Source organism: Syngnathus acus, chromosome 12, assembly GCF_901709675.1.
Source record: "Syngnathus acus chromosome 12, fSynAcu1.2, whole genome shotgun sequence".
In the NCBI taxonomy this organism is placed as follows: domain Eukaryota; kingdom Metazoa; phylum Chordata; class Actinopteri; order Syngnathiformes; family Syngnathidae; genus Syngnathus; species Syngnathus acus.
In genome coordinates, this window is record NC_051097.1 from 3642109 (window position 1) to 3657482 (window position 15374).

Below are 15374 nucleotides of genomic sequence, written 5' to 3' on the forward strand. Positions count from 1 at the left end.
TGGTTGTGTCCCAAAAACAGCATGTTTGAGAAGGGTGTACATGACTTGTACCTGAGTAAAAAAAAAAAACGGTCATTGATGTGAATATGTAGATATGACACACTGCTTTTGAGCTGCATGTTTGCACAATGCTAAGCTAATTTCCACCTTTTTTTTTTTTACATTTGATGCGACAGTCGCTTGCAAACATGGCCACCACCTATGCACGTGCTTTTCTTTTGATGGAAAAAGGTGTCCGTTAAATTGAGGTTCCACTGTACATTAATGTTTGAAGATAAGGGCTGCGAGAAGTCTGGAGTAGAGCTCTCAAAATTAACCGATTAATCGACAACAATTTATCAACATTTTAATGATCAATTAATCAGTTAGAGCCATGGTTTAACTTATAATGGTTCAAATCCTCAGATTTCAGCCTTAACAATATTTATCAGATTTTTCTAGTCCTTCATTAAAGCAGACCGATTCTCTTTTGTGTGGCATTTAAAAACATCAGTTTTTACAATAACAACGACTTAACCAGAAATAGAATCATTTAAAAAAGATTGGTGAGTACAACATTAATACCTCTTATGTGATATTGCCTAATTGCTGTTTAGTTGTTATGAGGGAAGTTATGTTATAAACTTCAATGTAAACTAAAATTGTATCCGATTTTTTTATTAGGCAATGACACCCTGAATTGAGAGTTTCACTCAATGTTAAACTAATCATTGCACTAATTTAAGACCTGGAAATAAAATGCTGCACTCACTTGAGCAAGAACAATATAAAATGATCCATATACAAGCACTTGAACGACCTGCAATTTCAGTATATGGAGATTGTGATAAGCAGCAATGTCACTGGGAAATCAAACAGGGCTTTACTAGTGCATCTCATAATATGTGTCAATCACAGGACAATGCCTGGAGATGTTGATCCTTCCTGAGCATTCAGGAAGGATTAGTGGGTGGTAGCTATGGCAACAAGTAATCTTAGTTTATATGTATGCAAATTTTCTGTCAGAACATTACATGATACCAGAAAGCCTTGGAGAAGATTTGCACTTGTCCTTTTAGATGTCATGTAACACATCAATTTTGGGCAGTGGGGAGGGGCGCATCTTTATTTATGTCTCTTATGTGTCATGTCATTTTGCGGGAGATATAATAAGAATAAAAACTGAAACAGCTTCATCTGAATGCACAATTTTCTAAAAAGATCAATTATGATTAAAATAACCCACCATTCCAGCATCACAATTTTGCTACCTTTAACCCGCTCAGTTAGCCAGCTAAATCTTGTCTATACTACAAGGTCAATTTTAATTTCCTTGCATCTTCGCTGAAACAATTCTGTATGGTTTCTCATCATTATGACAGGTGGTTTAATAATAAGTACCATAAACCGAAACCCACGCACGAAAACACACACTAAGGAAACCCAAAGGAATCCAAAAGTCACGTAATGATATTCTTGTCAATAAAGAGACACGTCTGATTATTATAGGTGAACCAAAAATGCCATGTGGACGGACTGTTCATCAGGTTTTCTGTCAAGGGAAAGGGTTGCAAATATCAAGATGATGGACAATCAGGCCACTTGGGTGAAGTAAACAGGCAAATGCATGGATCAGCAGAGAACTTCAGTGATCTTCTCTCATGCTCTGCTTCTAACAGGCATCGGTTACCAGGAGGAAGTGGGCGGTAATTACAGCCACGCAGTCGGGGAAGATGGTCTCCAGCAGAGACACATGCACACACACACATATCCAGAGTCCAAGTGCCACAGTTGATAATGAGCATCTAATGAGCAGTGATGTCACGACTACACAGATGCTCACTGCCAATTCACATCTTCGCCTCACTTCCTCTCATTTGTCCACAGCTAAAAACACTGAATCAGGCTGAAGCTAATAGATTTTTTTTTTTAATGGAACATTGGTTGGATTTCAGATCTTGACAAAATGTAATGTAATAAGAAATATAAACTGACAAGGCGGGTAATTTTCTGGGAAGAACTAAACAGAATTGGATTAGTACAAGCAGCAATTATACACGACAGGATCTTAAAATGTCATGATACTGTATCATAATATACTATTTGTCACGGATCAGATGGAGCAGGGCGACCAAATGCAGCTTGGACCAGGGTTTATTGGAGAACACAAACTAACAGACTCGGCAAACTGACGTGACTTAACAAAACAACAAACCGACAGGGACGCGAAACAAAGGACGTGAAGACATTAAGCCAACAACAATGATCCGAAGGGACGTGAGGGGCAGACAGGACTTACCGTTTTTTTCCATGTATAATGCGCAAAATGTAACTAATTTATTGTCCTAAAATCTGGGGTGCGCATTATACATGGGTACAATTTATTTTTATTTTTTTATCCGGATATCATACGGAGGCCGCCATTACAGATGCGCTTTCTTCTCTGCTGTTCACTTCAAACACGCTCCATACGAACACAATGCTCTCGTATCAGACGCTTGCTCGATCACCTGCTCGTTTGCTGTCACAATGTACCCTACACAAATCCGAAACATTTCTTCGCTATTGAGTTTGCTAGCGCATGCGCAGTGATACTGACCGGCAGAATAACATCCGGTTGTTCCCAAAGATGATCTTTTTTCTGAAATAATTTTACGTTTACGGACTTAAGTAGGAGTCAAAATTTGGGTGCGTTTTATACATGGGTACAGGCTTTTTTCCAGCATCAACATGCCATTTTTAGGGTGCGTATTATACATGGGGGCGCATTATACATGGCAAAAAACGGTATATACACGACAGGTAAGAATAATCAAACTAATCATGGGCACACAAGAGGGAAGGGGCGAGCACACAGACAGAAACCATGACAACAGACACAAAGTGGAACGGCTGGGGACGAGACGTGACACTATTTCTAAAATAAAGACTGAAAGAAGGACATTTTAAAGAGTTTATTGAACAAAATATTTTACAGTGTCTTGGGTATATATATATACAAATCTTGCATTGTCCTTTTTAGCACTATTAAAGCCTGCCAGCAGTGTACATAAACACTGACTTCAAAGGTTGTTCTAAAGAAATAATACATCATTGACTTCAAAACACATTATACAAATCTGATTATAGAAAGCACAAAAAATAAGATATTTTCTGTGAAAAGTACTCACTCTGAGGAAAGAACATTTCTTCATACAAAAAACACTTTGTTTTGTAGTTGCAGCATTCAGGTCATAAAAATACCTGGAATTTCCTCTACTTTTTTGGTGTATGGTTTATGTTCCTCTGCATGGAAATCCCACACAAGACTTATTCTAGAACAAATAAAGCAGTGGCTCGACCATCGGGTCGTCTGACGTCGTCTTCGCCTCTCAGATAACATACACATCAGACTTCTCCCCGAGTAGCCAATAGGTTCTCATTTTACCTTTGCCCTGAAACACACAAATCAATAAGTTCATCAAGAGGAACAAAGGGTGTGTTAGGGTAACATTATATCCTCAATTTGCTTTCCTATTTTCAAGGTGATCACGGAGATCACATTCCACCCCTAAATCATTTTCTCAAATGCTAAGAGCTGTCTGAAAAGGTTTTCTTTCTTCACTTTGTCACATTGTACAACATAAATGATTAGATTATGAAGTGAAAAGATGATAAGCATCTGCTCACGTTGACACTAAAAATTCGACAAAGGAAAAAAATGAACATGCTCATTTTTACAGGTGTAAGAGTCATACAGAATGTCCTGCTCAGCAATACACCAGACGGATGCATTTTTTTTTAATGTAAATAATATTTCATTGCAGATTGTTTATGAAGGGACATCAAATGCTAGTCGGGGGCATCCTTTTTGGAAAGAAAGCCCATCTGACGGTGCATGTTCTGTATATTGAAAGGGTAGAAAAAAAAATCCCATTCGCAATGACCGATTAAAGTAATAACCATGGATGGGTAACGATACCAAGAAATGAGAAAAATGGATAATTGACTTTGATTTCATGCGAAATTGCTGTATTGGAAAATGTAGGTCTTTTTTAGATTATCTGTCATTGTTTGTTGGGGAAAATTTTACTGATCAAAAGTATGAGTGGTATCAGTAATTGGTATCGGTATTGTGACCACTCAAGAATTGAGCTCTTGTTCTGGTATTGTTCGGGGAGAAAAGATATATCAAGTATCCCTGGTAAAAACTATCAAATTGCAAGAGAATTATCAGACAATAAAAAAATGATAACATTGAAAACAAAGAAACTGGTGAAGTTTGTGTTAATAAGTAGGGTGTCAACAGCTTACTTTCATTTCAACATCTCCTCGTAACTGCAGATCAAAGTAGCCAAACTCATCCAACACTTCTTTGGTAGCTGAGGATACGTGGATCTTCAGAGCTGTGAAACACACATTCTCATTTATTTTTCCAAAATGACTCAGATAACAACAAATCTTTATTATTAAATTGCCATTTGGCTTTTTCTATCCAAATTGCCATTTGGCTTTTTCTATTCAAGACTTTAATAGAAGCTTTTAAAAGATTGAGCAATCATGCTTGACTATTATTCTCTGTATTATTCTTAGCAGCTGCTGCACATTGTAGACATTTGAGACGCAGAACTTGATGGCAGCTTCAGGCTGCAGTTTATTGCTAGCTAAGGGCCCCTACATTTTGAGTGCTCTCAATTATTTACCAGCAGAGGCAGAACACAGGAAGCGACTTAGCAGTCAATCAATATGTCCAATGACTTGCTCCAGTTATATACCATCACACTTTGAGAACATGAGTTCCTGTCATTGCAGGTCAAGAATAGAACCATCAGTATAAAAAGCTTACACAGCTTACATTACAAAGAGAATGACGAGGGAAATTTTGATTTCATCTCAAGTTTTGTAAAGCTTCTTAGATTTGAAAAAATAATCATTGCAGACAGATGTCCAAGTACGCCCTCCAGTCTGCTATTCGCAACAAGATAGGAACCGGGCCAGCTCACAAATTGTAAAAATCCGTATGTATACTACTGTGTACTTGACGAACATTACCTGACCCTCTAGCTCACAGGTGTCAAACTCAAGGCCCGGGGGCCAGATACGGCCCGCCACATCATTTTATGTGGCCCGCGAAGACAAATTGTGCATCAAATTTGTGTGTCATTACTAGAATTGCAAATTGTCTTCACTTTTAATCATATCTTTTTTTTTTTTTTAAATATTTGACCAGTTTTTACTCGTCTGATTTGAAAACGAGTTATTTGTCAGTTTGTTTTGTAACTTTTACTGTATATAATATGAGGTGCTCATACATTTATTTGGGTTGACAGTCATAATGGCCCTCCGAAAGAAGCTATGACTACAATGCGGCCCGCGAAAAAAATGAGTTTGACACCCCTGCTCTAGCTTATCTACGACCGATATGGCGCGGAAATTACTGAGGATAGAAGAGAATTTTTCACGAAGTTCTCTACGACCTTAGGTATAAAAAGATTGGCAACACCTTGGAATAAACAAAGGTAGAGAAGGCAAGTAAAGTGTCTAACCATTACCAGCTTTGTAATGTCATAATGGAGGGGTGAAAGCGGTTTCCAGTGAAAGCCTTTGCATCTCTGGTGAGTTCTACCAAAATAATTGCTTTCACAAATTATTGGACACAAATTGGACATGTTCATTATCAGGTGTACTAAATGTGTTGCCAGCTATTAAGACAGTAATGGCGGTTATATTGAGACAGCTTTACAAACTGGGGAGAGAAACTCTGAGAGAGCTACTCTGAAATAATCCAAGTTTTAATATATAGTGAATTTTTTCTCAGAAAGAAAAATACTGAAATGTGATATGCCATTGTTTTTTTGTTTCTGGTAAAAAAAAATCCATCTAAAAATGTGTCTCAAAATGGATGTTTAATAAAATGAAAACATGATTGTTTCTAAATACCGTAATTTTCGGACTATAAATCGCACCGGAGTATAAGTCGCACCAGCCATAAAATGCCCAAAAAAGTGAAAAAAAACATATATATGTATATAAGTCGCTCCTGAGTATAAGTCGCCCCCCCACCCAAACTATGAAAAAAAACGCGACTTATAGTCCGAAAATTACGGTAAACAATGTCAACAGTATCTTCAAAAAAGCCCATCCACGTCATTGTATGGCTAGAAGCTTAAACTAAATTTGACATGTGTTCATTATTTTTCATTTACCGATGAGCCATTTGGCTTTAAAATGTGTCAAGTTTTTGCCATTTTCTTTTTCGAATACAACCTCTTTTGCGCAAAGTCATAAATTCACTTGTTCTGAGAGGCAGAAGTAAAAGAAAGTCTATAATATTTGTCTCAGAATTTTAGCTTTGGTCTTTTAAAAAATTACTGACATACCAAATGGAAAAACTTGACCAATAATAATCTCTTCAGAATAATAATAATAAATAAAATAATCTCACTAAAACAAGTTGAGTAGTTAGTCGCTTAAGACAAATATTGTTTCGCACTCCACAGCAATGGGACAGCAAGCAGAAAGAAATAAGTAGCCGGCCTTCACTGTAGCCTGTTTTTTGTATGACATGTTGAAAAGCCAGTCGTGTGAAGACCCTTGAGCTGTTCTGAGAAAAATAAACATTAAGAAGGACTCTGACACTCACCCTCTCCATTCGACTCCATTCGAGATGCCGTGTTGACAGTATCCCCAAACAAACAATATCTGGGCATTTTCAAACCGACCACTCCAGCACAGACTGGACCTAAAAAAATTTACTATTATTACACAATATAGTCGAACGTAAAAAATTCGATTAATTATGTAGCTAGCAATTGTGGAGCTGGATGCATAGATAGTTAAAAAAGGTAGGTAGGTAGGTAGGTAGGTAGGTAGGTAGGTAGGTAGGTAGGTAGGTAGGTAGGTAGGTAGGTCGGTCGGTCGATTGATAGATAGAAAGCAATACATTTTTTTTACTGTGTTTTTTTATTCACAGAGGTGGAAGTGAACCTGAAAGCGGTAATGCAACTTTCCACCTTCCTCAATTGCAGCATGAGCACAGGTCAACACGCTGATTTATTGCAACATGTCAGGGTTAAGTCAGAAAATAAATCGGGTCAGTGGCTAATGTCGTCCGTAAAGTGCATCAGGCTAAATGTTACAGATGCATGTTACTATAATTCTTAATAATTATATCATTTGATTCTGATAACTAGTTTGCTAACATGCACCACAGCATGGCATAAACCAGCAGTCCTACCTTTGGCCTTATTTACTAAGCTCCCAAATGCTGGGTTTACACTAACAAATTGCCTACCCTGTTGGAGGGCGTGTGGCATGTGATCTACTAAGAAAGCGATAGAATAGCAAGCATTTGCTGAATTGCATGAGCACTCTGATTGTGTGTGCTGTAGGCAAGAGGTGTAAAAAGGTTATGAAGACCCCTCTATTTTAAAGGTGTGGGTGTGGGGGGGGTTCAGCTTTCTCTGATGACTTTTCATCAGCATTTAAGGAAAAGAAATCTATCCCTCAGATAATTTGGTGGCTGTCGTGTGGAGAACTTGGAACAGCAGACCCTGACAACTGGTAACAGCCAGTGAAGATATTCCAAGTACCCACCACTCATTGTCTGTGGCAAAACATTCGGTTCTATGTCCATCCATCCATTTATTCTCACCTGTGTGGATGCCTATTCTGAGTCTCAGCTGGTCATTGGGTCTGTGTCGAATCTTGAATGTTTTCACTTGTTCTAACAATGCCAATGACATCCCGGCGATCTCTCTGGCGTGGAGTTTCCCGTTCCGCACCGGTAACCCTGACACCACCATATAGGCATCGCCAATGGTCTCCACCTCAGGGATAAATAGAACTTGCCATTCATTTTCCACATTGAGCTATTGTTCAATCTCAGCACTGAGACGCGGACTTACTTTGTAAACATCAAAGTTATCGATGATGGCGTCAAAACAAGTGTACAGGTCATTGAGCAACGTAACCACCTGGAGAGGAACAGAGCAGCTTGTGAAAATGGACGACAACGGATTGACGTGTTGTCCGTCTACCTGTGTGTCAGCTGGCTTGGCTTTTTGATACATCCAAGGACTCCATGCCAATTGCAGGACACGGATAGACAGCCATTCAGATTTAAGCTACTGCAGCTTTCTATGTTGCCTCATAACGCTTTGTGTATCAGAGAAATTCAACCACACAACTGATATCACAGTAAATAAGGCAATTCCCTTAGGATGAGGGCATAAGGTTGTTCAAACATCACTTTATGAGTCATTGGTTCAAGTCGGTCATCATGACAGTGTTTACCTGGAAAGTAACCTCTTTCCAGAATTGGGAATAGTGCTTGCGGTTGAATATGACTCAACTCTGCGTCAGTGTACGCTGACACTATTCCGAGTTGCAGTTAGTGTGTGGAAACACTCACTCTAGGAAGTGTAAATCTCACAGAGAAGTTGAAATTGGTACATGGGAAATGATAAAACCTTTTGAAGTTGAATTACTTTGGCACATGTTTAAGGACGTCAAAGATAAGTGAGTACCTGAAGAGGCGTACTCTCCGCAGACATGGATGTGAAGCCCACGATGTCGCTGAAGTAAATGGTGACACTGTCGAAGGCTTCCGCCTGAACCGTCTCCCCTCGCTTTAGCTGCTCTGCTACAGAACTGCGAGCACAATAGACACATAAGTTCAAAACTCAAATATACATGTCAGCAAATAAGATGCTGGTGGTGTTTCTTTTGATGCTGTTTCATGAGTAAGCTAAAAATCTTTGTTTGACACAATAGCTGCAAGGTTTAATTAAAATTATCTTTGCTAATTCTTCTCATGTTTCTATCAAACAAAAGCAAAGACTGCGAGAGCTGACACTAATGTGAAACAAATGACTGAGAAAGTATTTGTCCTCTCTTTCAAGCTCATCTATTGCTGACTGGGTGCCTTTGTATGACCTAGATGGGAAACTGGGTAGAACGTTGCAGAAAGAGGAGATTTCCTAGTGATGGCGCCTAAGCCCGCTATCTGCTCTTTACTTCAACTTCATTAGTAGGTCGCCTGTCAGGCCTTTCTGTTCCCTTTCATCTGCAGTGGGATGGCACCATGGAGGAAAGTTTAAAAATGGTATTGAGGAGGATAACAGGTCTTTAATCATTAAAGGGATTTACCAAAATTGACTACATTTTGAGTGGCACTGGAAAAATTGACACGATTTGCTTGAGTTCATACCTCATTTGTGTTGTATAGATACACACCTTGATTTAAGTTTTAATTTTTCACACATTCATCCGAGCAGTGCAAGCCAAACAAATGCTCTTATTTTGGCAAAACACATCAATATCACAATCCATTAAAGTATCGCTCATTGCACAGTGTCCACTGTATTTTGAAATGACCAGGTGCTCCTTTTGATTTGTATGACGAAGACCAACGAGTGACTCGATGAATGAAAACAAAGAAAATAAGAGAATACATTTTGCTTATCATTAACAACTGTGAGAAACAGATAGGTGCTACGTGTGTGTAATAATTCACGAGTGTTGTTTTTCTTTTATATAAAAAAATAAGTGAAAATATCAATGTTGTATGCTTAATGTGCAAAAGGAATTTCTACAGCCACAAGTTACTCTGCCAAAGACCCATTTTTTCAGTTTGCCCCTCTCTGATGTTGCTCTAATTAAATAGGCCCAAGCACGTCAAACATTTATTTTGCTTGATAAATATCCAAGATGTGCATTTCGGGCAAGTGGGCATGCCGGTTGTTGCAGATAAGTAGCAATGATATTGTATATGAATTTTGGGCTAATAATTCTCCATCTATCCATTATCTGTACGACTTATCCTCATGAGGGTGACGGGAGTGCTGGAGCCTATCCCAAGAGTCTTTGGACGGCAGGCGGGGTACACCCTGAACTTGTTGCGGGCCAATCACAGGGCGCACAGAGACAAACAACCACTCACATTCACACTCACACTTAGGGACAATTTGTAGTGTTCAATCGGCTTACCATGCATGTTTTGGGACGCGGGAGGAAACCGGAGTACCCGGAGGAAACCCAGGCAGGCAGGGGGAGAACATGCAAACTCCACACAGGAAGGCCGGAGCCAGAATCGAACCGACCACCTCTGCACTGTGAAGTGGATGTGCTAACCAGTGCTCTTTATAATGCATGAAAAAGTATTACAAAATTTCTCCATTTACTGCGATTTATCATGTATTGCTTAGTTATAATAACAACAAAATAATCATTTTGAGATTATTACTCACCAGACTGAATTTATGGTGCAGTTATGGTTTTCCAAAGTAAAAGCAGACCTTTGTAAATTTCTTGTTTTGATTCAATTGTTTGTTTACATGAATAACTACAAAAATTACTGTTGAGAGGCTGACAATTCTAAAATAAAAACACAATTACTCCATTATTAAAATCGTTGTCGGTTGGTTTGATAATCGATTCTTGTCGATTAATCGATAAATATGAATATGAAAAATAAACTTGTAATCAAACTAAATATATAAGTGAAACCGGTATGGTAATATAATTTATAGGATGTAGTGGATTTGTGTTTTTGTGTTGCCACAAGTACAGTATAAAATATAAACTGACAGCAAATGTCCAGCACTGAACTGGGATTTGTCATAATGTACCACAGTTTAAATACAGGGGAAGAACATGAGTGATTTGTGAGTGTTGTTCATCTTACTGTGGTAAAATTTGATAGAGAAGATTTTCCGCTTTCCTTTTCTCCTCCAGATAGGCTTGTGTTCGCTCCTCCACCAGATTCTCCAGATTGTTAGCGTACTGCTCCATTCTGGACAGCAGGTTGTTAAGAATACCGGTGCTGCCTTCCCTGTGGAAAACACCCCCAGAGAGCAGAATCAGACAACTGCTGCCCGTTCATCAAAGAAAACAGAAGACATATACCATAATTTTCGGACTATAAGTCGCTCCGGAGTATAAGTCGCACCAGCCATAAAATGCCCAAAAATGTGAAAAAAAACATATATAAATCGCTCCGGAGTATAAGTCGCATTTTGGGGGGCAATTTATTCGACAAAATCCAACACCAAGAACAGACATGAACGAGCAACAACAGGCTAAACGATACGGTATGCTAACGTGACAAACACAAACGAGGAGCTGAGAACGGGCCTGACGTAACATTCAGTTATTTAAAAAAAACTATTACATAAATAACACGTTTATAAAACCATCTGTGTCACTCCAATTCATTAAATCCATCGATCGTCCTTTGTCAACAATGCCGTGTGCCGCGCCGCAGTTCAAATTATTCCACAGGCCCATACAACGATATATAAACTATATTTTAAATAACTATCACATAAACAACAATATTATCAAACCATTTGTGTCACTCCAAATCATTAAATCCATCGATCAAATTTCTCGTCTTTTATCGATCGTCCTTTGTCAACAATGCCGTGTGCCGCGCCGCAGTTCAAATTATTCCACAGGCCCATACAACGATATATAAACTATATTTTAAATAACTATCACATAAACAACAATATTATCAAACCATTTGTGTCACTCCAAATCATTAAGTCCATCGATCAAATTTCTCGTCCTTTACGTCATCCTGGTGACAGAGGACATGTCCAGAGGATATGGCGCTTTAAAGTGTTAATTACTTTATTTGATTTTTTCTCTCTTTTTTTCATGTTTTGAATATATTCAAGATAAAGATATCAAAGCATGTGAAGTGATCAACTATACTAAAAATAACATGTAAAGTGGTCAACTATACTTGTAAGTAAGTGATGTGTTAATGATCAAGTAAAAATTTGTGAAAAAAACATATATAAGTCGCTCCTGAGTATAAGTCGCCCCCCCACCCAAACTATGAAAAGAAACGTGACTTATAGTCCGAAAATTACGGTACTGACTGGACTTTTGACCTTTGCAATGTCAAGAATCAAAATGCTGTATCTCACCTTAAAGGCATTGTGCAACTCTTACTGGAAGTGAGATGGGGAAAAAAGTTCCCTGAACTACTTTTATGATCTTTCATCTTTACCATAATGGCAAAAAGCGGGGTTTCTTTAAACCAATGTACTTTGGATTCTCTTGTCACGTTTATTTGTGATTTATATAGTGGTGACATGTTTTTGTATGACCCAAACACAAAATCATGCGACATGAAGTTCTCATCATGATTAGAGCAGCTCTCATATTTCTGCAATTATGTAGTACATGTTTTGTGTAATGCGACTTCTCATGCATAGATATGAACGCACTCACTCGGGCAAGCACACACATACTATGCACACACAAAGATTACATATCCAGGAATTTACTCCAACGGAAAAAGATTGTGAGTCATATGCACCACATTGGTGGTATCAGTGGCTGGCTTGCTGCCCTGTTTCTTGTGTGTCACACATCCTACAAACACCCACGCGTTGTCTTAAGTTTAAAGAACAACAAATCGGAGACATGAAACATACTCAGGACTAGCGTCACGTTGTGTGCAATCACACGGTTTAGGCTATATATATATTGTTTTGCATCTTTTATCTGAGCCAGTAGAAAAGTGAAGACAACCCCTTGCCAGAATCATTACAGAGACTTGTCAATTGCTTAATTATAACTAAAACTTACATAAAATATGTTTTAAAGATTCGTCAAGGACTAGAAAATGTCCATTAATTCTTGTAGTATTCATTTTACTGCATTTACAAAAACTTGTTATAAAGCCAGACAAAAAAAGGCCTGCTATGGCCACAATTTTTTTAATGTATCGTATTTTAGGGCTCTGTTTAGACATGTGCTTGATGCTCATTAAAAAAAAACAAAAAAAAAACAGTAATGGTGGATTTTGGAACAACTCACAATAATTGCAGTTCAACATCTTGCCAAATAAAATCTTCAGGCATATCAACACGATCAGTTTTAGCAGTACACGTGACTGCGAACGCTTGTGTCAGGTTCTAAAAATTGACTAAATCGCCTCTTTTTGCTTTTGTTTTAACATCTAAGCAGACAACTATTTCGTGATATTAGCCGATATTTGTGTGTCAGGTCTCTAGATAAAGCAGGCGACTGCTGGTCTTAGAATGTTGTTTTTACATTTGTCATTTTTTAAAAGTATGACATTTTTTCCCCTGAGAAGTTCACATAATACCCCCTCGTACACAATACTGAAAAAGGCACGGATAAAATCAGTTTTCAATTTTGCCTACAATAGGACAATACAGCTCCTTGATACAAAAATCAACCCTTGTTTGCTCACAAGAGATTTGGAACATTTCGGGAAAACATCAGGCCCAGTCATGGTAATAAATGTGCATTTTCAAGCAGTTCTAGATCAAGATGCAGATAGAACAATCAAAATACATTAGGCGCAGTAAACTGCAATTTGGTGGAGACTGGCTGAGTGTGTTCTTGTTTACAAAGTGTTTAAACATACGTGTAATATAGAGAAAGTAGTATCCACACGGTTGGACTTGAGAGAGACAGTGAGAGGTCAGCTTTTGGCGGAGTTCTAACTCTAACAAACCATTTAGTGCAAAACACCCCTCTTCTTACTGGGCTCTTCAAGCCCAAGCTCATGAACAAGCCAAATATCACAGCACATCCATTACGTCACGTCAACGACATACTTACTGAGAATAACCGACATGACATGTAATGAAGGGCTTTGTGCACATAAGGAAGGACTGTGCATGCCACTGTCAAGATCTTCCTTGAGTGATTCAGAGGTTATCAATCACACAGAGCTCTCTTACGCCAAGCCACTCCAAATGGAAAGCTATACATCAGTCAGCTTCCCAGAGCCAATAGAAGAGAGGTCATAGTAGTGGCAAAGCACACTAAACACATTTGTACTATTTCTTCAAATTGGAAAACAACAGTACAGAAATTGGATGGATGGATGGATGGAGGGAGGGAGGGAGGGAGGGAGGGAGGGAGATGGGTGGTTTGGTTTGGGTTGGGTAGGTAGGTAGGTAGGTAGGTAGGTAGGTAGGTAGGTAGGTAGGTAGGTAGGTAGGTAGGTAGGTAGGTAGGTAGGTAGGTAGGTAGGTAGGCTCCTGCTTCAACACTCGAAGAGCTGGGGGGGGGTCACTGGCCCACTTGCAATATGCTTGGCCCCTCTCAACTAAACAATGACACAAACAACTGATTCCATCTTTTGCTACTCCACGTACCAATTAATTTTTTTTTATAGACGTATTCTATTTATATTAAATTACACTACTGGTAAAGTGTTCCAAGTCAGTGTCAAGCATAATGAACCACAAAGAATGTTTGGATCACAGTGTCAGCACTCTGAGAAAACAGCAGCAGCTGTGTGTTGTAAAGCACACCAACAAATCCTCTCGCCGCAGTCAGTGCATAGCCAGCTACTGATTGAGGCCTACGAACTGGCAACAAGGACCCAGGCGATAGCTTGACTGCTTCAGTTTAAATACATATGGTCTTGCTCTCTGACTGCAATCTAATTAAAAAAAAAAAGCTGCTAAACAATAGTGGCCCTTGAAATGTTTGAAATGAAAGAGAAGCCAACATTTAGACTAAATTATTTTTCTCTGCAAGTTTTGTACCTGCAAAATGGCACAGCACTTGCTCAGATAGCAATATTGACTCTAAAAATTAATATTTATATTTGTAATAAATATTTAATATATAAAATATTTGTATATTTGTAATATATAAGTAACATATATTATATTAAGAAAATATTTGTAATAAAAAAGTAAATGAAACTGCTTGCCCTTTTTCAAAGTCATTGTATTAGCTGTTCCCCAGATGCATTTGTGAAACAAAGTTTTGACAAAGAGACCATCTGCCGTGTCAGGATAGCTCTATCTGGCAGATCTCCCTGCTCGGGAGAACCATATCATCTTGGATCATTAAACAAAATGATTCGTATGACTGCTTTTTAGATGGAGCGTGGGCCTTAAAACAGATATACAAATTATGGGAGCAGACAGAAGTATTACAATTACCTGAGTTGTTTTTGAGGATAAAGTTAAGATCAAAATCATGTTAATTACAGGATGCCTGTCTTACTTATTGAGTTTGGCCATGTAGATCTTAATGTGACCAAAGTCTGGTCTCTCCGCAGGGTCCTCAGCCCAGCAGCCCTCCATCAGGATGGTCAGCTCTTCGGAGTGACATCTGGTATCAGTTGTTGGCCGAAAGTATGGCTTCTGGCCGTTTCTGACCTTCTGCACAATCTCTGAGGTGGAGAGGAAAGGTTTTTAGCACGTACTACAACTGTAGTTGAGTCAAATGTAAACAAATCTATTTGGTATTTTAGGAAACATTAAACTCAAAAAGTTATCGCCAACTTCCTCTTTGGTTTTATAAGTGTTTGGAAAGAACTACTATCGTCTTTTAAGATTCTGCTGTTATTTTAAACCTCTTGATCAGGCCTTGGAAAAGGTGCAGGCTCCTTTTGCCTGTTA

The 15374-nt window shown here is 38.6% G+C and overlaps 2 protein-coding genes across 2 annotated transcripts in view; both read right to left on the reverse strand.

The window, feature by feature from the left end:
- LOC119131662 (lymphocyte antigen 75-like) overlaps nt 1-15374 on the reverse strand; it is a 1013224-nt gene that overhangs the window by 69140 nt on the left and 928710 nt on the right. The window lies entirely within an intron of this gene.
- The window catches only part of LOC119131704 (atrial natriuretic peptide receptor 2), a 47771-nt gene continuing 35315 nt past the window's right edge, over nt 2919-15374 (reverse strand). The window contains exons 15-22 of the mRNA XM_037266356.1: nt 14977-15145; nt 10646-10792; nt 8487-8610; nt 7866-7934; nt 7613-7787; nt 6602-6700; nt 4273-4364; nt 2919-3413 (exon numbers count right to left, since the gene is read on the reverse strand). Coding sequence (XP_037122251.1) covers nt 3351-3413; nt 4273-4364; nt 6602-6700; nt 7613-7787; nt 7866-7934; nt 8487-8610; nt 10646-10792; nt 14977-15145 — 938 coding nt within the window. The 3' untranslated portion in view covers nt 2919-3350. The remainder of the gene's footprint in view (nt 3414-4272; nt 4365-6601; nt 6701-7612; nt 7788-7865; nt 7935-8486; nt 8611-10645; nt 10793-14976; nt 15146-15374) is intronic.